Source organism: Atractosteus spatula, chromosome 7 (assembly GCF_055471065.1).
Source record: "Atractosteus spatula isolate fAtrSpa1 chromosome 7, fAtrSpa1.hap1, whole genome shotgun sequence".
NCBI classification, from domain to species: domain Eukaryota; kingdom Metazoa; phylum Chordata; class Actinopteri; order Semionotiformes; family Lepisosteidae; genus Atractosteus; species Atractosteus spatula.
In genome coordinates this window covers 41,647,227-41,668,857 of record NC_142712.1, presented here as the reverse complement: position 1 = coordinate 41,668,857, position 21,631 = coordinate 41,647,227, and the positions used below count along the sequence as shown (strand labels likewise).

The 21,631-nt window shown below is 40.8% G+C and overlaps 1 protein-coding gene across 7 annotated transcripts in view; it reads left to right on the top strand.

Moving 5' to 3' along the window:
• foxp4 (forkhead box P4) overlaps nt 1-9,472 on the top strand; it is a 135,450-nt gene extending 125,978 nt beyond the window's left edge. For all 7 annotated transcript variants that reach the window (XM_088920944.1, XM_088920943.1, XM_088920942.1 and 4 more), the window contains exons 16-17: nt 3,104-3,276; nt 3,507-9,472. In XM_088920944.1, the coding sequence (XP_088777070.1) occupies nt 3,104-3,276; nt 3,507-3,654 (321 nt within the window). In that variant the 3' untranslated portion in view covers nt 3,655-9,472. The remainder of the gene's footprint in view (nt 1-3,103; nt 3,277-3,506) is intronic.
• Nucleotides 9,473-21,631: the final 12,159 nt, after the last annotated feature.

Genomic DNA, 21,631 nt, shown 5'->3' with positions numbered 1-21,631 from the left:
ACTTGGCCTCCTGTCTTGACTGCGGAGCATCTGCGCCGTGTGTACAAAAGGGTGGCTCCTTGCTTCTACAGCACGGGGCTTTTCAACTTGGCCGTTGAAAGAGGTGGCGTTGGCGTTTATAAAACCGTATAAATAACCGCACTCGACAGCTACAAGAAGGGCGTTCTCTGTGAAGACGATGTGCCCTTTTATTTTCCTATAGCCTCTTTAAAATGCCATCATGAATAAAAAATACAGGCCTTAAGCTACCTATTAATAAGGCATTATTCCTGCTCATACTTCACCCTCGCTGTCTGTAGAGCTTAACATGCGGGAATCACAGGCTCTGTTGCAGAGTCACACAGTCAAAAGAAAGGAACTCTAATACCATCACCACTATCAATAGCAACAATAGCTGCACTTATAGCACTGTGAATATTTATTGTGTGGATTTTTGTGATCCATTAGTGAATAATTTGAAATTGAAGTCTGAAATTGTGGGAAGTTTACTAAGAAATGCGTAAAGCATATCAACATTTTATTGGTGTGTAGCACATGACGTGTTGGCAGTGTCTGCTTGGCTGAGCTTCAGGTTAACTAGGGAATTAATTAACCAAGAATGAAGAAGTTGCAGGGAAAAGAAATTAGATTCCATAGTTTTAATTCACGTGCTAAGATTTTCTGTAGGCACAAAGTGTTTTTTTATCTGACGATAATGGGGAAACTGGAAAAGCTGAGGAATGCGTAGACAGCAAAGAATAGTAATGATAATTCCACACTGAGTAATTAAGATAATAGCATAGCCCAGAAAGCCTTGGAAATGTAACCAATACATTCTTTACAAAATTCCACGTGCCTTTTTTATTTTTTTTTGTAAATCCAACAATCTTTAAATTTTTAGTACCACACTGCATGTACTTTATTATTTTTAAGATTTTCACACAGCTGCTGCAATTATGTGCTAATGTTTGTGAGATATTTTACTGATTCAGCTCCACCCCAGCTTCCAGAAACATGTGAAATAACACATCAGTCTTTTGAAGCAGGATTTTCAGTGGGCAGACTTCTAACTTTTGGGCTGGATAGGTGGGGGGTTACTCCTGACATTTTTGTGTGTATTACGGTTTAAGTTGGCATGAATTGCACATAAAAATGCTCTAGTCTGCTTTTATTTAAAGAAGTGAGAACAGTCCAGCCCCGTTTCCTTTCATTTTCTGTCTTGTCTGAATTTTTCCTCTTAATTCCTCAAAATAAACTTTATCAAGAAAATATAGAGCAATTTTCTATTGCACAGACTGTTTTCAGACTTATGTAAGATATATTCTGTGCATTTTGTGTGGTATTATAGTACCATATATTAATGTTTGGAAAATTTTCTCGGGCTTCTAAGCCTTACGAGAACAAGACCAAACTTTTTTACAGTTGGAACTTATTTTGCATAATTTGCATAAGGAGAAAAAATAACTTGAAGCATAATTGTTCCTGATTCTGTCGAGATACGTAATCCCAAAAAGAAGCTTTTCTAAAAAAAACATGAAAAACAGGATTTCTTTGATTCTGAGCTTCCTCACATGTCTCCGAGTGCACTGGCTATTCCAACAGCTTTATTGCTGTGAAGAGGGGACACCTAGTGGAGAGAAGGCTTCAGCAGCAACACACACATGTCTCTCCTCTCAGAACACACTGCTAGCACAATGGCTGCTGGAACTAAAGTTAGCGGTTGTATGTAAATGTGCTGAAAACCAGACTAACCATTGTTGACTTCAAACGTTTCAACTAATAGTGCTGCTGATATAATTTTCAAGCTAGCTGTTAAATGCTGTTATCCTCTGGATCATGGAACCAAACTCAAACGTCCAGAGCTTATAGATCCAGTCCATGACCCTTAGAATTCATTCCAATAGTGAATGTACCTAAATTGGCACTGTAGTTACATACTTGGCCTATAGCCAGGTTCAATTAAACCTTCAAATACTTGGTGTATCGGTGATGGGTGTGAGCAAACTATCTGTCCAGATGCTCTTTTAAGCATTGTACTTTAATCTTGGTGTGGCTGATCTCCAAATTTTCCTCTGCTTCTCCCCTTTGTTTTATGAGTTACACATAGGACATGGCAAGGGGTAATGCTCTCTGCATTAATATGTTGTTAAATTCTTAAAATGCAAAATCGGGAGAACCTGCTTTGATTCAGGCCTGCTCTGATCTGACAAAATGTTCTGGGGTTAGAATGTGTTCAGCCAGATGTGTTCAGACATTTTGGTGTTCAGGTTGCAATTGCTGAGCTCTTGATGCTCTGCACTAGCAGCCCAGCACTCACGCTGGGAGACAGCTCTCATGCATGCCAGCCAGTTCCATATGAGGGTAAAGACGCTGGTCTTTAGGTTTTTCTTTATTGCAGTGTTAGTTCCACATTGTACAGTTTGCTCCATTGAGTGTGGTGTGCAATTCTCTGCCGTAGTGTCTTTTTGGATTAAAATATTCCTGCAAAGACTGCTTCTGCTTGGATTGACCTTTCACCTTAGTAAATCCCTGCACTTCATTTGCAGAGAGAGAATTGCCATGAGCCTTTCAGCTGCTGTGCTGTTGAGTTTTCCTGACTTATAGGACTTCAAAGGAGAAGCTGTAATGATTGAAAATTACACAGAAAGCACACACCTTCTACATTTTAAGGCATGGCCCACTGTTAACAGATCTGACAACGCCTTTAAAAGAAGCTGTTGCAGCAATAGCTGGGTCTCCTAGAAACCCTTTGATTACAAGCGGAAGGAGGAGCAAAATCATGCAGAAAGTGGGAAATAATGAACACCCAGGATTTCTCCAAACACCACAACACCACCGCTCGGCCAGGGTATCCTGGTTTGCTGTGCAACAGTGCCCCCTGTTGACTTATCAGGCAACTGTGAGCTTTGCGGTGTTGTGAGTGAGAGCTGCATCATTCCTCTATGGGCATTTAAGCACTCGTGGATTCTTCCCCCTCTGTTTGGAGGTGATCAACAATGACCAGTTCCAAAGCTTAAAAGTGTATAAAAAGAAAACAAATTTGTCATTATAATTTTTTTAAAAGGGGGAGAGGGAATTATATTTAACTCATTCTTTGACGTATATGAATATTTCCTACCTCTAGGCGGCCCTGGCAGAGAGCAGTCTGCCTCTTCTGAACAGCCCAACCCTGGTGAACACCTCCACTGGCGCCAGTATGAACATGATGCACGTGGGCCATGATGATGTCAGCAGCACGGTGGAGCAGGTCAACAGCAATGGCAGCTGCAGCCCTGGCCTCTCCCCTCAGCAGTACGGGTAAGAGCCCAAACCCCTCTCCCTCAGCAGTACGGGTAAGAGCCCAAACCCCTCTCCCTCAGCAGTACGGGTAAGAGCCCAAGCCCCTCTCCCCTCAGCAGGACGGTAACAGTGGTGTTATGTTTGTGGGAAACCATTTATTGCGGAGTGTTGTGCAGACAGGTTAGTTTACCCTGCAGTGGTTTCTTCTGTTCAGCCCAGATTCTCAGTTTTATCTCAATTCCCTCCAGGCACCAGGTCCATGTCAAGGAGGAGCCAGCGGAGCTGGAGGAGGACAACAGGCCCGTATCGCTCATGGCAACAGTTTCCCAGAACCTGGCGTTGCCAGGCGACGAGCGGGAACTGGAGGAGGAGATTCCTGCCGAAGAGTTGGAGTAGAGGGCTGAGAGAAGAGGGTCAGTGGAGCAGCTCTTCCTCACATTGTAAAGTAGAAGAAAAAAAAAACAGAAAATTACAAACAGGGTCGGGGCTCACTTTTGCTCACAAACTTCAGCCACCGTACTGGGGCATTTCAGATCACCATGCAAGGCTCATAGACTTTACAAAACATCATTGTTTTATTGTTTTTGTTTTAATATTTTTTCAGCTTTATCTTTTTTTCTCGTCAACGCTAAATATTGGTTCTTATCCAGTGACCTTTATTCGACACAGAGGATATATGCTCCCTATCAACGGCAGCATCAGCTTTGTGCCTGGGATCAGTTGTCACGTTTCAGTCTTAGTGTTTATTGGTCTTAGGTTTTTCCCGCCCCACGAGCAGTATGAGTATATGTGTGGGCATATACACAAATACAAACATACACATGCATACTTTTTACAAGTTTTGGAGGTACCTTTCTTTCCATGAAATGTTATTTTTTGTGGCTGAAATATAGCTTTGTTTTGTGGGGAGATGGGTGGAGGTGGCACGATTTTTAAAACATTACCTCAGACATCTGTTCCAAACAAAATAACTTGTCAGTTTCCAGACACCAGTTTACCCAGTGAAGTGTTAATTCAAGTTTTTTTGGAGAGACGCAGAGACAGGTGGCATTTGTGTGGAGATACAACCTTGTTCACTGACAATTTTTTCATGAAAAGGAGAGCTCCAGACAGCCAGTGGAAGAAAAACTCTTAAGAAGTCTGTGCTAACTTCCATAACGGCTGGTGTTGGTGCTATTTGTTGTCGGACTGGACTGGTGGAGGGTAACCCTAATTTTTTATTCTGTTTTTTTGGGGGGAGCAGCATTAAACCCATATTTAGAAACGATCTGCTCACTTCTGCAAAGGCCCCCACTTTCCAGTTGGTCTCTGCCTGGATTTCTGATCTGGATGGGAAAAGTGGCAGTGCTGTGTTGTGAGGAGATTTGACTAAAGACAAGGAAGACGTCTAGGTAAAGGACCGTCGCCACTGTCCTCCTTCATCCTGCCTGTCGCATGAACTGTCCTGTGCAGCCGGGGGATCGGAAAGCTGGATTGCTGTCCGCAGAATGCAGAGGAACTGTCACTTTTGACAAAATTAAAGACTGTACCGTGGGTGTTTCCTAACAAATGTACGTGGTAGGGATTTTTCCTCACTTTTTTTTAAGGAATCAGTTTTACAGTTGCTACACTAGGTGTCTCCAGTAAACAATTATTGTTTTTTGAAAACTACTCCCAAAGCCTACCCCCACCCCACCTAATGACATCCCCCAAGTTTGAGGAAACAAAAAAAATCAGTTGGTCTCTTTTTTTATTTTCCATCTTCTGGGTTTTTTTCCCTAGGGTTGTTCATTATATGGTTATGATATTTTAAGTACTTTGTTCCAAAGAGCACTTAATGTCCAGGGACTGGGAATCTGATGCCCAAATATAAAAGTCTGTATGTTGAGGTTGCACCCCTAACGTTTGCAGTAAGAACTTAAGTACTGTTGTACTGTTGCAGTTTGGAGATTTTAACTACAAATTGTTGCATTCTGGATCCGAAGCCTCAGCAGTGGTGTGCAGTTTAGCCCAGGTAAAGTTTGGAGAGATATTCTGTACAGACATGAAGGTCTGCATCCCTAATTTGGACAGTACTAGTTTTTATTTCTTTAAAACATCAGCTACAACACAGCGTTGCTTTTATGCATTTCTTCAGTCACACAATACCTCATTCCTAGAAGATTTCACCTTAAACAGCGTCGAGTGTAGTATATAGGGAGTTTTAAAGTGGGCAGCCAACATAGTGAATATGCTCAGTAGCAGTTTAAGGTTCTATACATATATTAGAAAGCTATCTGCAATTCATGATGTGAATTGACCATTATATCTGGGAGGGGGACGCAACATCCGTGAGCATAAACCATAACTTTCCTGCAGTGCCAGACCAAATTTTCTTTTGTTGTGTTTTCCTGTTTTTCTTTTTGTTTCCCATTTTATTTGTGTTACAGGTTACCAAAGAAACATGTAGAAAACCAAAAACACTTTTTTTTTGTTTTTGATAATTCTTTTAAATACCTTTTTGTCTCTCTAAACGTACTGGCCAAAAGAATACAATTGTTTTTTTTTTATTATTTCAATGCATACAGTACAGAGCATTCCAAACCAAAGTTTAAAAGTAAAGGAAGAAAAAGATAAAGAATTTGGTTTCTTTAAAGCTTGAAATTATTAGTTGTCTAGAAGGAAGAATACCCTGTAGATAAGGTCTAAGGCCAAAAACTTTAAACAGTATTAACAAACCTCTTGCAGTTCCTCAAGGGAAATCAAAAGCACTTAATTAAGAGCTGTACCCTTTTCCTTCTCAGGCTACAGTGTTTTAAACACAAGCTTTATAAGCCTCATGAGAAAGTATTCCACTGTCTTATGTAACCCTTTTAAAGGCACTTGAAGATGATGGGACAGTAGCGACTAGGGGGACAGTCTGTTGTTGTGGACGGTGATGTTTCAGTAACGGCCAGTGGCCATTTCTCCCTGCACGGCACACTGAACACGCAAATACCAAATGAGAAAAATCCACATTCACTGAATCAGAGAGGGAGAACTTGTCCTGAAATACAGCACACGTGCTCGTCCATTCTGTTAGCCTCAGTCTTGTATCATGATTCCCTTTGATTGGATTCATTGTACTTATCATACCCTGTGGAAACTGTTTTTTTTTTATTTCTTGTAAACACTAAAATAATACATTTTTCTCAAAAAAGGAATACAAGATATTACTTGTTTCCTTAATGCTGACTTGTATGTTTTGTCATTGTTGTTTTTTTTTATGTCTAAAGTGGTTCAATTAAAAGACAGAGGGACATTTGTACTGTAAAATAAAATGTTTTCCTTAAGTCTTGGTTGACAAGTTTTGGTTCAAAAGCTTATTAGATAAATGAATTTGTTTTCTTCTAACTGTACAATTTTGGAATTATACAACCACTGTCAATAAGAGGGGTTTCCAAAATGAAAATTAAACTCGTAAAAAGAAATCCTGTGATGTTTCAAGTGATCCGCAAGACACATACAGTATCAAGCAAAAAATATGGTCCCCACCCTCTGACTGACCCAAACTAGGTTAAGTATTAAGATTCAGGATGACTAAGAAACAATTATCTATTTTATTTTGGTAGTGAAAAATACCTCATTTACCATAGCATGCAATCCAAAAACAAATTGATAATACCTTGTTGCATATTTCACAGATAAGCAATAGAAAAGAAAGTAGCTGTATGTTTTCACTTTAAGATATGGTTCATATCAAAACATTCTTAGCTTTCCAAATTCATATTTCAATTGGCTTTTCATTCCCTGGAAATGTGGTTTCAGTTGTTCCTTTTCATTTTCAAGGAGAAAGTCCTTGTTTTCCTGTGAGCGAGTCAAATGATGCCTGTAATCAGTCCTAGAGAAAATACATCTGTGGAATTATTACACAGGGATATGTGTTCTGTCACCTGAAAAGCCCATCATTCTTTCGAAATGAGCAAGCAAGCAGTTCACCCATATAATCCACCAAAAAAGTGGATTAAAAATGATTTTGTGGAAATTGTTACTCAATTGTTTTTCTAATTGTATTGCTTAAATTTTATGATTTCTAAAATTGCATTAGAATCCTAACAATTCTTTTTTTATTCAAAAATATTTAGATGGAAAATACACTGGCATTTTACACATATATCAAATGTGTGTGTTTATACAGTATAAATACAGAGAGGCTGGTATAAAAATCTGCTCAGAGAACCCCAAAGCAAATTCAGTGTTTGTGTATTACACAGAGGATGAGACGGTTTCTGATTGCTGTAGAGTTCAGAAAAAGAACTGTAGTTTTATTGATTTCAGTAAGTTGTTTTAAAGCAATAGTTTGCCTTGTGCTTTTTCAGATGATAAAGTAATCTTTAAAAAAATGAATATACTTTTAGAAAGTTCACCTCTGACCATGTATTCAGTTAAAGACATAATCCAAAAATAACAAAAGATACAAAAGCACTACCTCTTTTGAAACATTTTCTCAGAGCAAAATGCAAAATATTTGAGCCTGACTGTCCACATCTACACTATTATTTCTTTAACTTTTATTACTCCTATTTTTTCCAAAAAAAACCAAAACACAGTTTACAGTTGCAATGCAGCAAGCATAGGGATTTGTATTTTGCAAAAATGCACAGTCTTGCAATGAATCCATACTGAAAGTTCACGGGCACGAACAATAAAACCATATTGTATCTCATTGTGAAAAATGACTACCTCTCCAAAACAAGAGCAGAAAAAAATGGAGTTCTACAAAGAGCAAAATGTAAGAGGTCAACATATTTAAAAGGTCTTCACAGAATACATATTCACCATCTTTAAGTGATCTATTAGCATATCCTCTATAAACGGATCCTTTATGTTGAAGCTTAATTGCGTTCTCTAATTAGAGTGCCACAGTGAAGACAGGTTCGCTTTAAGCCAATAAGAGCAATTCAAATGAGCCAATTACTGAGCAGGCTCAACAGAGCCATCAACCCCATTGTTTAACAAGTATGTGGACAGTCTCAGCTCCTTGTTACAGGAGTTTGACTCGCCAGCTGTTTTAGATGAATATTTTATGATTGAGGTCTTTGATTTAAACTGTAAATGCATATATATAAATTAATTTAACCTCCATACACACAGTCATATATGCATATTAATGCATGTACGGTTTAAAAGACAATATCATAATTCCTCCCTGTTCCTTTTTTTTTTAATGTTGTTTTTTTCATACCTAAGAATAATGTCAGATTATTAAGTTGAGATGAGAAAAGTGTTTTAATGTTTTTGAAGCTGGAGAGTCAACCCCTTGAATCTCTTGTGGCTTTCTTCCACATGCAAAGCTACATCTTATTGTAAGCAGTGCTTGTAGTGAATGGCGAGTATTACGATTGCCGTTGCTAACAAAGCTATCTGGCATCGAGGGGTCGCAGCATAGCTTTAAATTTCCTTCCCAAGCTGATCTATTAACCATGATTGCACCAGTGTAAACTCCCAGAGCCTGAGACTCAAGAGGTGTTTCTGCATATTGGATCATGTTGTGGGGAATTTTTCAGAGATCACTGAAAGATTGCTTTTTTTGCTTGCCAGCACAGATAATGTGAGTGGACTTTATAGACTTATACACTGAGTGGGACGTCAGTGGCGACTTGTCTGCTCAGTTGTGCCCAACCTTTTCTCCAGTGCAGCAGTGGAGAGGGACATTGTCTTTACAGAACGAAATAAGATATCCAAAGAGTAAAGCAGAGCTCACAGCCCACTATGCTCGTGTTGGGTGGGAGGGGGACAAATCTACATCTTAAAAGAGTTTTAAGTTTTAATGGACGTGACTCAAACCTGCACACACTACTCAAAAGGAAACTGCTGCATTTGCAAAAATGAACTTCAATTTGTGCTTTAAGGTACACCTGTATGTTTTCTAAGATGTAGAATTAACTGATATCCTTTGATGGAGTTAGCAAACACTCATTACACTTAAGTTACTTTACAAAATTCTTGGTGTTTTATTGTATATTATGGCTTGGCTTAGCTCTCAAGAGCTTCTTCTACATAATTTTTTTGTTTTACTGTTTTAATTTTCTGCACCTGTTTAGATATTGTAAAGCTTTGAGCTCAGTTTTTCCTATACTGTATTGCTTATGCTAAAGTGTATGTATTTATCATATTAAGTGCAGCAGGTATAATGGATAGTTTTTTTTGGTTTTGTTTTTCATAAAACGTCTGGGACGATGATTTTTTTTAAGTGTATTATCTTTAAAAAATAAAAGTTAGATAAGTGGTTTAGGTAACACCTGTTTGTATATTTATCTTAGCTAGGGTCTATTTTGATACTTTTTGTCTCTGTACTGCATTTATGCATTTTTAAGGAAAGAAAAAAGTAAACAAAAAAGTTGAATTCATTGTGTATTGATACCTCAGAAGGACTTTTCTCAAAGACAGGACCAAAACCTCAAAAAAAAAAAGAAAAAATTGAAAATATGTAGCCCTCTCTTGATGTTAAGAAAGAGCAGCTGTAAGGTATTTTAATTGGTCCTTTTAGGTGCCAATATGTAAAAAACCTCCCTTTAAACCAAGTCATTCCTGTATCTAGCCATTACCTGCAAGACTGTGTTTCAGTATCCAGTGGTAGTTTCGGAGTGTTGTGGGGTCTCTGAGCTGCAGAGCCACTGTATCTGACAATATATAAAACCACAATTTTGTCCTCAACAAGCTTGTTCGGCCTTGTTCTGAATTGTGACTGAAGATAGAATTCCAATTCTCCTTTCAGGCATGCCTTCCTTCCTTCTAACTCCTATAAGGTGTGGAGATCTTTCATGTAAAATTCACTCATGAGCCCATGGAGCAACCATGAACCGGTTGATTGAGGAGGGCAGGGTGGGGGTCAACATTTCTCTTTTGAAAAGACAAAATTGCACGACCCTTTTTTTCCATGAACGTACAAATGTTGCCTAGTCAATTTCTGACAAAAGTGTATTTTGTGTGGCAGTCATGATGTCACAAAACACTTTTGCACTCCTGCCATTTCGTTCACATGTGGTAGCCAAATGGACTTCTGCTCCACTGGCGGAGACGGGAGAGGTTGATGGGAAGACATCCAGCTTCAGCTTCAGAAGTCAAACAGTTGATCTCCATCACAGAAGGAAATTGCAGGGGGGGGGGGGGGTGGCCTTAGCCTGATGTTACTAGGAACTTGACTTTCTCTGTTACAGTTTTCCGGGTATGTGCTTTTCACAGTGGCACACTAAAGCAGGAATCCAGGCTTTTGGTAATCAGATACTGTACGTTGGATCTCTTCTTCAGCTGCCAAAGAGGTTGTTGTAGATACATTTTGTAGCCCTCCAGTTTGTAAAGAACAGGATGTTTTACTCAAACTCCACAATACGATATGTGGTTCTACGTGGTACTGTGCGGCACCCAAGACAGAAGAGCGCTTTTTAATCTAGGTGATTTAGTAGGTAAGGTGCTATAAAACTGTAGTATTTTCCTGATATGTTCATTATTTTTCAATGGGTTTCATGATGTCAGGAGTCAGTTAGAGGAGAGGTTTTGTAAATCCATGAAACAGTATAAATCTAGTACTGACGTACATGTTACTCATTATAAAGTGTTGCTAAATCTTGAGATTGTTTTATTTTAGCGTTCTTCACTGCATCTGTGCATTCCATTAAACACACTATTAAACTTGCTGGTGAGGCCCTGTGACATATTGGGGAAGCCATTTTGCCTTGTACAATGACTTCTCTTGTGACTTTGCTTGGGAGGCAGCTCTCGTATTGCCAGTGTGAAACTTTAGGCCAACAAAACGAAACTACCACTTCCAGAATTTTGTTCATTGTATTTTAAGAGATGTGTGATCATTTTCTGCAGTGACTTCCTGTAACAGTTTAGTTTTTCTTTTTCTTTAATATATTTTTATGTGAGACCCAGGTGAGAAAAAGTGGGCATTTTAAGGTGATATGGAAAAAACAATGTATGCACCCTCCACATTATTGTCACCCGGGTACCCTGTTTTTCTGCAAGTCACTGCCATTTTTCTTCATGGTGTATAAAAAAACACATATATCTGTGTATTTGTAACCTGAATCTCCTTGTGTCTGTTCATGCAGACAATAAAAAATAAAAATCTGTACAGTAGTTCTAGTTGCATGTAATCTGTACTAATTATTGACAATGGCATTATAAAATGCAATAAAATACTTATTACACTGTCTGACAGTGTTTAGTACATTTCTTTCTTGGGGATGGAGGAGTTTTCATAGCATTTAAATAAACCAATTTTGAAGAGATGTTTCAAAAAGTCTAGTACAAATGTTTGCTTTTTTGCAGTTCTGTGGATTCTAACAAAATGAAACCGAAAAGATGTGTCTGAAATGACAGTCTTCTAAATGCATAAGCCTTAGAGAAAGGCTGCAGTAATGTTTTGTATTACTTTTGCAATGAAGCAAGCATAACAATTGGTTTTATTTTGAAATAATTTAATTGCTTAGAAAAAATGGCATGTCACCAAAAACCTATAAGGGCTTGATATCAGTGTATTATCAGCCTGAAACACTTTGGACAACAGTTCCTCTTAACTCTTTTTTTAAAGTACACAATTGTGCGTGGTTAACTACACAGAAGTTATGGGTCTTGCGCCCCTCCTAAAAAGGAAAATAGATGTGTTATAGTCAGGGGAGGAGGTACAGTATGGAGTCATGGTCCATGGTCCCTTAAAGGATTTAATTCATTCTTTACATTTATATACTGTAGCATCTTTCATCCTGAAGGATCTCAAAGCTCTTTACATACAGGAGGGGGACCCACTGCATCCACCGGTGAGGTGCAGCCCCCACCTGGGTGAGACACAGCAGCTGTTGTGCATCAGCAGATCAGGTACAGAAGAATCTCATAGTGGAATTTAGACCTCTACTCTTTGAAGAAGTGCCATGGGATCTCTTACTATTCAGGATCTCAGTTTACAATAAATACTTTGACAAACTGGATACTTTCCCTGTTAACTAGTCTGTTGACTTCAATACATTTGGCTTTGCTTTGTGCAACTCTCTTAGTCAAGAAACACTGAAGTGTAAAATGAACAAGACATTTCACTTAAGGAGATTACAGCACTGGTTTTTGGAAGAAGCCCTTTGTTGCCAGAGGGCTGTGGACTCCAGAGTGGATGTCACTGTTGTAACCACCAATAAGCTGCTTTACTCCTGATTGCTCCAGTCAACCCTGTTATATACTGTACAGTTTATTAGTTAAATATGTAATTTAATACAGGGTAATGCCCAACTCAGTTCTGTACATTACGTAATGTTGCAGAAACAATGATGAGCTCCACACGCTAGAGAAGGAACAGTACGGTATGCATGGCGGTGAGCTCTACTGCCCCAGCTCTTAGGGCCTGGGTATGATTCTGGACTGGTTTGCCATGTAGTGTGGCGTTTTCATTTGTTCTCCACTTTCGAAAAGGATGCTGACTGGGTTAACCCGTGTCTCAAAATTGTCCTTGTGTGTAGGTGTGTGCCCTGTGATAGAATGGCATCCTCACTGTAGCAGCTACAGTCAACCTTCACCAGGAATAAGCAGTTTTGTTGTGCTAGATGGATGGCAGTAAGTTCAGAAGTCTAGATTTCAGTTTTAGCCCATCTTTTAAGATCACTTTATTAGCCAAATACAATTTCTTGCATTAGGAATTTGTCTTTTCTCATACCCCAGCTTGCTCTCCATGAGACTCACAGGCACACAGACAGGGAGAGAGATGCTTGGGGTCAGAGCGCAGGGTCAGCCATTTATACGGCTCCCCTGGAGCAGTTGGGGTTAAGGGGGGATTCCTCTGCCAGCCGTGGGATACAAACCGGCAACCTTCCAGCCACAGGCGCAGATCCTTAGCCACAGTGCCACCGCATCTTGCCGAGTCAGGGAAGCCAACAGGAGGGCCATGTAATTCCAAGTTAATCTGCACACTGCTCAGAAATTACTTTCCAAAGCAGAATCTGAGCTTGTACAATTGGGGTGTCCTCACAAGCCAACACTGGTATCCCTGTAGGGTCATCCTAAAACCCATTGTATAGGTACAGGATTGCAGGTTCCCAGACATGAACCATTTCCAAGAGAGACTAGACCTGACCACTTAGTCCCTGAACTGACTGGGCTTGCTGGTAGAACAGAAAAAAATTCTTACTGAGCACTGCAGTTAATCACCCACAAGCCAACAATCATGTCCTTCAATTTCCATTCATTCCTATAGGCACATTTTCAACACATGAAATTAAAGACAAATACAATTTCAATAAAAAGGCTTAAGATGACTTGCAGTGAAGTATGTTAATATTTTACAGTACCTCATAACATTTTTTAAAGTCCCATTTTACTGGAACCTTGTAATTAGGCTGAACCACACATCTTTTTAATGCAGCATACTACACTGTCTCAATGCAGGTTGCAGTGACTTGAAGAACTTCGATTACCCTTACTGCATGTTCAGAAAGACCAGGGTGCCTCTGGTTTATCACTGCTGGTATGTTCAATGCCTGCCTGTACTGTATGTCCCCTGCATTGAAGTTCTCATCTAAAAAAACCAACAATATCGTTTCCAATTTAAACAACTGTAGGTGCTGAGTATTTCCTCCAGTGAAAGTTGGTCAAGATTTTTGTAGTTACCACAGTTTTTCCGCATTCAACCATAGCATGCAATTATACTGCTTAGCCCAGGCTCCTCAGTTTCTAGTGCCAGACACCAATCCCTGCTTTTATAACATTTTTCAATATTTTAGGCTGCTTTAGCGCAAAAAAATCAAATTGTACAGTTTCATTACAATAGAAATTAGTATTAATCATGTATTAAAAACTGCTCAATTAGAGAAAAAAAACAACAGCCACTTTCTAGGAATTAAAATTCCCTTATACCTGTATGTAGAAGATAGAATCGTCAGAGAGGATTTCAAACAAACGTTTTTAAAACGTTTTCCATGAATTGTACTCACACATCATAGTGTGTTAAACACGTATAACCCTGAAGCTGCGGAGACCTGGGGTTTCCTGCAGCTCAGCAATGCACAGCTGAAGAGAAGAGAAAGACCCTTGGTGCGCGAAGAACTGGCTTCGATTAAACGGCTCGGGAATCGCGGACGACGGCCTCCGCCTCACGTCAACAGTCCCCACGGCTTGGTTCCGAAACGTGGTTCCGGCTTCTTTTCACGCGGGACGCAGGACGGGAGAGCGAGCGAGCGAGGTGTCGCCCCGGGGGCCACGGCCCGGTCCAGTAAGGGGTAAGTTAAAAAAAAACATCTGGTGAAAAGACTTTTTAAAAAAATATTAGCCGCGCCACCCAGAGTCAGCGCTTTGCTTTGCCCTTCAAATGCTGTCAAAGAAAAGCACGCGTGACGTGCTCCTTCCACGGAGGCCTGTGGGGGCGAGGTCCTGCCGTGACGCGGGACAGGCGCAGATGTGGGACGAACGGACACGGTACCGTTTCCTCTTCTCTCTCTCCTGCTGACGGCTCCGACAGGCCTTGTTCGTCACTTCCCTGTCCGGTGCCGCGTGCTGCTGGTGGCGGCCTGGCGCGCGGACAGCCATCGCTTCTGCTTCCGAAGCGGCGTGAATGTCAGAGCTCGGCTTCTACCGGGCAAACTAGAAATGCTTTGCCACAAGCATGTCAGCTGTCCACAAAGCGTTTTTTAATTATTTTATAAATCACATACATACTAACTAAATGGAACAGTAAGTTTCTTGAATGTAAACCCTAAAATTTCACAAGCACGTGTGTCAGTAAGGCTTTAAAATGTATGAAAGCGATTCCTGTAAAGATTGCATTGTAACTTACAGTATAAGGTTGTGTATGACAGTCGTTTAAAGACTAAATATATTTGACTTCTTCGATTTCAGAAACTGCAAGCATTGTTTAAATGAGTTTTAAGAGCTGTCTCTCTTCCACTGCAATGGAGAATGTCATGTGCACGTTATGTTTTGTGTCATGTATTTTATTGACGAGCTCTGTTATGCTGGTACTGTATGCATAGCGTTTCAGGAGCAGCGCTCATTACAATAAAACAAGAGTCGTTTTAAGAAGGCAAAGCTTTACCAGGTATTGAACTAATTCTAGTAGAAGAATCCCAGAATAAATACTTTATTAACATAATTCGGAATTTTTATTCAAGAAGTTCTTTCGTCCGTTATAAATTTTGTAGAATTAAAACGACGTTTGGCAGTGATCTTTCAAGAATGTAATAAACGCTTTTTGAATGTATTTGAATGCAAAACAATCAGCGCTTGATTAAAAAAGTTTGGCAAGCAAGGCAGGTGCCTGCGATAAAAATATTAGCCGGGTGGCTCACTGAGCTTCACTGTTGTAAATGTAGTGAAATGGTACATTAAGTAGAGAGAACTAGATATTTACTGGAGTCAAAAGAAGACAGTTTCAGGTTTTGGTGACAGCGTTGTATTTGGTATGTTGCCGTCTTATTATGTAACAAAAAGTGTCAAAAACGTAAACAACGGGAATTGTAAATGTTTTAATTTATGATTTTTTATGAACAGGGATCCATGGCAACTGTTTAACTCAATCCCTACTACCCGCACCGGCCGTCTAGGAACTTACTGTGTCTTGTAATCATGATTCCTGCTTTGTGGGTATCTTTGATGTTACGTCCCGAGTACGCCTCCTGTTTGGCGTGACGTGCGAGCGAGCTTGCAGACGGGCCGAGGAGCGACCGCAGCTCGCTGCTCCGACTCCTCGTGGCAGCACAGCCCTTCCGCGCGGAGCTGCTCTCGCGCCGCTGTCCGAGACCGCTGCAGGTCGCGGCTGTGCCTCGCGCGCGGGTGGATCACGCCGCTGTTTTTACACTCTCTGTCCACCAGGAGGGGTAAACAGGCCAGACAGCACACCGGAAAGGCACAACAAAAGCCCCGTCCCGAGCGGGACTTCCAGGTTACGAGGCGTTTGTTGGTCCACAATAAGGATTGCGCTTTCACAATATCACGGAAGTGCGCGTGGACGAAAAAGAAAAGAACAAACATGATTTGTCCAAAAATATACCACATTCAGGAAATGACTGAAATCAAGAAAACAGGCTTTATTGAATGGTTTCCAAAATAAGCTACTGTGAAGCAAAGACATAAATCCCCGAGAAGTATCTAAAGATTCCCCAAGAGAGAGTACCGCGTATTTTGCATGCACATCTCCATACTTTACCATAGCCCTGCTGTGTATAACCAGCACCCCTCGTCTGGTGACTGGAGTCACTGTGCTGCAGAAGGTGTCGTGCAGAACCAGTGTCCCGACTCCTCAGACAATAAAGATCCCAGGGCATTGTTTGCAAAAGCAGGGGTGTTCATTTAGGTGGTCCCCTGGCTAAATTCCTTTCTGACATCGCACAGTCTTGCCTCTCTGAGGGCACCCTGATTCAGCTGGTGCAGAGTGGCCGCCCTGTGTCACCCAGGTGGGGCTGCACGTCAGTTCCTTCCTGCATAGGCAGGTGCTCTGTGGAATGAAAAGGGCTATATAAATGCAAGGTTAACGACCTACATTGAGAAAATTCACAAAAAAAAAACAATCCCATCAACAAGTATCCCTTTTGCATTTTTAGCAAAGTATTGTAGCAATAAATATAGAAGTAAATTTGCAAATGAAAGACTACAGTTAACAGCATTTTGTTTTCAGAAGATGAATAGACATTATCCATTCACTTACAATTCAAAATTCACAATTATTTGCAAAACAGCTGACGGTCACAGCAAGAGGTTTTAGATGTAGAGGAAGATTAGGAGGCCAATATGGTCTGCGACCGTATTAAAACATGAAAAACAAGGTTTCAGTCCTTTCAGGCTCTTCCTCTGGGTATAGAAATAGCAGAGGTATGAATTTATCCAACAATTCCTTCCAATGGGCTGACTTGGGTTCATGCCCCTCAGCTTTGACGAACTCGAATGTCCCTTAACCTGACTTTGTCACCACTGTCAAATGTTTTAGCTTCGACCAGGCCTGGGCTGACACGGCTTCTTTCACGTGTCAAAATGTTTGTCAAACCCCGCATTTTTCCGAAAGTGTCTGGGCGCACGTTCATGACAGCCAGTTAAAAGAAACTCAGCTATGCACCAGTTCACCCTGATTTCCCAGTGTCAGATTTGCACTGGAATGTGGAGCACTTTAATTAAGAAAAAAAAACAGCTTTAACATCCCATCATGCACGCCTCTTCACAGTATCACAGCCCTCATTATGAAAGTTTGAAAGAAAAACACACGTCTTGGAGTCAGTGCTTTCTTACCAACTCTTGAAGCAACTTTGTGTTGGAGAACAAAAGCATCATTGTGGCTGATTAGAAACACATTGTAGCTCGGTTCCCCATTCCTTGGCCATGCCAAGTCGACAGCGACCCACTGAAAACAAACCACGTCAAAAGTTTAGAATAATACTAAAGCTCCCAATAGGTATCTGCGGTGTTCTTCCCCCTGAGCACAGCGTTAGCTGCTCTTTCACACAATTGGCTGCTGACTGCTCAGCCTCTTGGCTTCAGGGCCGCTGCAGTGCTGTATGTTGAGGATGCTCCTGTATGCCAGGAGCGAAGCTCACAGCCCTGGACGCGAGAAGTCGCGTTGTAGACAGTGTTGTTCGCTTCGTTCATCCTTCAACGCAACAGTCGGCTGTACTTTAATACTTAAACATTGACATCGGCTACCTTGGTGGTTATGGTATAGTGAATCTGAGAGTTGTTTTTTTTACTGTTCATGGTTGTTTTTGTACAGTGCTGTTGTTATTCAAAGAATAACCATAGAAATTTCAACACCATGATGTTGCCATTTCTCTCAAGCAGTGCGGAGTGGAGAGGTGTGTTGGTGGCTCCCCCAGTGGTGTGTGACAGGAAGTCAGCATGGGGATTGATGTTGAGACACTGGTCAGCCTGGGCACAGGAAGGAACACTGATCCTTGGCCACAGTCACTTCTAGAGAGCAGACCAGTCCTCTGTCCTACTGGGTAGATTAGATCTACAGAAAATTTTATCTGCCCAGTTGAGGATGTTCAGGATGATGTGGAAGAGTGAAAAGATCGATAAAATGACAGGGAGGACCAAATGTAGGCACCTTGAGCTGTCTCTGTAGCCTAGAGCCTGTGATGGACTGGTGTCCCCCCCAGGGTGTATCCTACCTTGCTCCCATTGCTTGTAGGGATAGGCTCCAGCTCACCCGCTACCCTAAATTGATGAAATGGTCAGAAAGTGGATGGATGGATGACAGCCTAGAGACAAAAGAGTAAATTATTAAATCCACTGCTGCGGCTACAGAGCAGACAAGAGAGACTGGGGTTTGGAGCAGTGGAGTGTAATTTGAGCATAGGAACATCAGTCTAGCAACATGTGCTTGGTTATATAAATAGGTCATTGCTGGGCTGGAGTTTTCGGGTTAACGTGCCCCATCTCTTATCAGCTGGGCCACTTGGCGACCTATTCCAGAGGAAAGCAGTGGTGCTTATACTGTATCATACATAGGGCAAGTGAGGCTGTACGTCTCTGTCTGGGACTGACAGTGATATTACAACATTGCTGTAACTCATGTCCTGTAGCTGTGTGTAATGTCCTAGGCAAAGCTCCCAAATTGTTAGTGGGAGACAAAAACAGAGCGTGATTTAAAAAAAAAAACGAAGGCTCTTCCTGTTATGCCCATGAGTTACTGTCACACTCCTGAATAAGGCACACTAAAGTCGTGTCCAGTTAGAACAAGCTGCGTCTCTGCTGTTTCTTCAGCTGTAGACCAATCCTGACATAACCTTTGGATATTTGCTGGCCACAAACACAAAAGAGTCTTAGCAAGGAGAACTTTTTCTGTTGTATTTGGCTTGGAAATGTAGAGGGCTTTGGGATGGTTTGCTTTTTGGAAGAGACCCATGTAAGCTCTCTACAGCCCATTGGGTGAGAATGAGACTGAGACTGAGATCATCCTGGATAAGTTCAGCTTCCAGATACTGCAGAGTACTGACCTAAGGGAAGGTCAGTTGCATTGGACAGGGCTAAAACAGATACTTGATGGCATTAAAGATGATCATATCATTTTAGTTTTTAGTTTGGGGTGTATGTCTCATGTCTAGAGGGGGAGGGTTCCCCTCTAAACAAAACATTTCTCAGTGTGATGTAGGGGTGTCCTTCTCAAATTCCCTTTCTGGACATGGATAAACATTATAAACATTACAGATATTAAAAGAACAAAAAGTGTGTAGGGGTGCTTTTTCATAAATTAGAGTATGAAACAAACTGGTTTCTATTGACTTCCCCTGGAAATAGCTGGATGAGGTCCTTGAATTGCTACGATATTAAAAAACAAATGATCGCCTTTGGCCCAACATCCAAAGTTCTTTCGTACACAATTTCTATGTTCTTATGTAAAACAAAAGGCCCCTATCAAGTAACAGGTTCATCACTGAAGAATGACATGAGTTTTGAAGTTTGTCCCAAAGTGCTAGACATTTATGCAGTAGGAAATGCTCAGACAGCTTGTAAAGTGTTGAAACCTTTGGTTTTACAGGAATGTATGATACTGAGAAATGCGCTTGCTTATTTTGGTAGGTTTGAATGAATTTATGAGTAGACAACAGAATATCAATGGGGTGTGTGTGAAATCGCGCTGATAACACTATCAAATGTTTTTAGTTGCCAAAATCTGTTGACTGCCTTGCTTTCCGCAGCCTGAAATGTCAAAAGGTACACTTAAACGTGATTTAAGGAGCATTTTCAAGAGTGCAGGCCCTAAAACCCCTTTGTACATCCACCATCCATACGGTTCTCATCAGTTCCACCACTTAGGCAGGTGCAGGGTCAAGTGCCTGGCACGTTCAGCCATCAGCGCGATCTCCAGCCGGAGAGCATTCCACCGGTTTTTGATGTTGAATTTTAAACCAGGGCGCAGGTTTGGAATGCACTTCATGACATATGAAATCCTATGCTGTTAGCTCAGATCAGGAGATTAAGGAAGAGAGCCTTCACAAAGTATACTAGATGCAAGCAGTCTCAAACAGTACCCTTTGAACTTCAAAATACAATCAGACATTGATCCGCTTCATCCAGTTCAGGGAAACGGGGGAGACATCGTCTGCCAGCAAGGAACGGGCGCAAGGCAGAGTTCAAGGCAGTAGGGCCCCAGGGATTGACAAACTTCCATTCGGGAACCCAGAACCACTGCCACTGCTCCACGGTCGCCCCAGCGATGCTTATGTCTGCACACCGTGGCAAACGTTGAAATCGTGGCATAGGAAAGGGTGGCAGAGCAAAATACAAACCAGCTGGAGACCAAGGCGAAGCAAAAAGAGTGCACGATCTATGGGCACTCTGCAAAGTACTGTGCAGATGCCTGGTGGTGAGCGTTCACAAGGGGTGTGCAGGATCTGAAAAACGAATAATGGTTCTAATTTCTTCATTTCTAATCATGCTGTTTGTAGGTCTGAATTCTTGCATTTGGGAATCATGTATTTCTCTACCCACTCTAGCTGAAACAAATGATCCTGATTAAATCCTTACCAAAGCTTGTAGTCTATTAACTCAAATGCATGTTATAAAGTCTTGTATGTATAGAATTTTTTTACAGAAACCACCACTCTAGTATAGCAGCAAGAACTGTCTAATCTTTCTGTGCGATACAGTACTCATTTTACACTACATATATTAGGCAGCCATTACTGAGGGTTATCCATACAGAGGAAAAAAACCTCTGAACATTTGCTACCCATTAAGTGTTAAGCATAGAGAAGCTATCTCTGAAGAACTGACACATGCCTCACGATGTACAGTATACTGTGCTTAAAATAGCCTGCAGGTTAAGCAGTCTGCTGTGCAATGAGTCTTTGCAGTAAAAACTTTCGTGTTGTTAAATAAGTTTTGTCCAAGGAAACAAAATACAATTGTTACACCATACAAGATAAGAATGATTAGAAGGAGTGGACAATGAGTGTTGCAAAGAAAACCTGCAGATACCGTAAATAGAAAGTGGAATACAGTTACATAGCGTGGAGACTTTTTTATCTGGTTTTACCGGCAACGTTATACAGTACATAATGTATATTAATGTAAGATAATAGAAGGGCATGCTTATTAAAAGTCAAGTTTTGATCTATAAATAACAACTAAAAGAATGTGGATAAAAATAAGATCAGGTCAGAATTAAGCGTTGATAAAGAGAAGTTACAAGTTCAAGTGAACGGCTAAGAACTAAGTGAGAAATTGTTGTGTAGAAATGTCATTCGAAATTAAATAATAATCGCTTTCCTCCACTGCATTGTCGTAACAGTGTATCATTTATCACATTTTAAATTTACTTGTGCGCAGGGACCATCCCGAAACCTTGTTTTCATTTGTCTCTGCTTTAGGTTAAACCTAATTATAGATTAGTTAAACACAAGTTCTTTCTAAGTTTCTTGCCTGAAGGAAACACAGTAATCAGCCTTGAATGCAATTTCCTGTT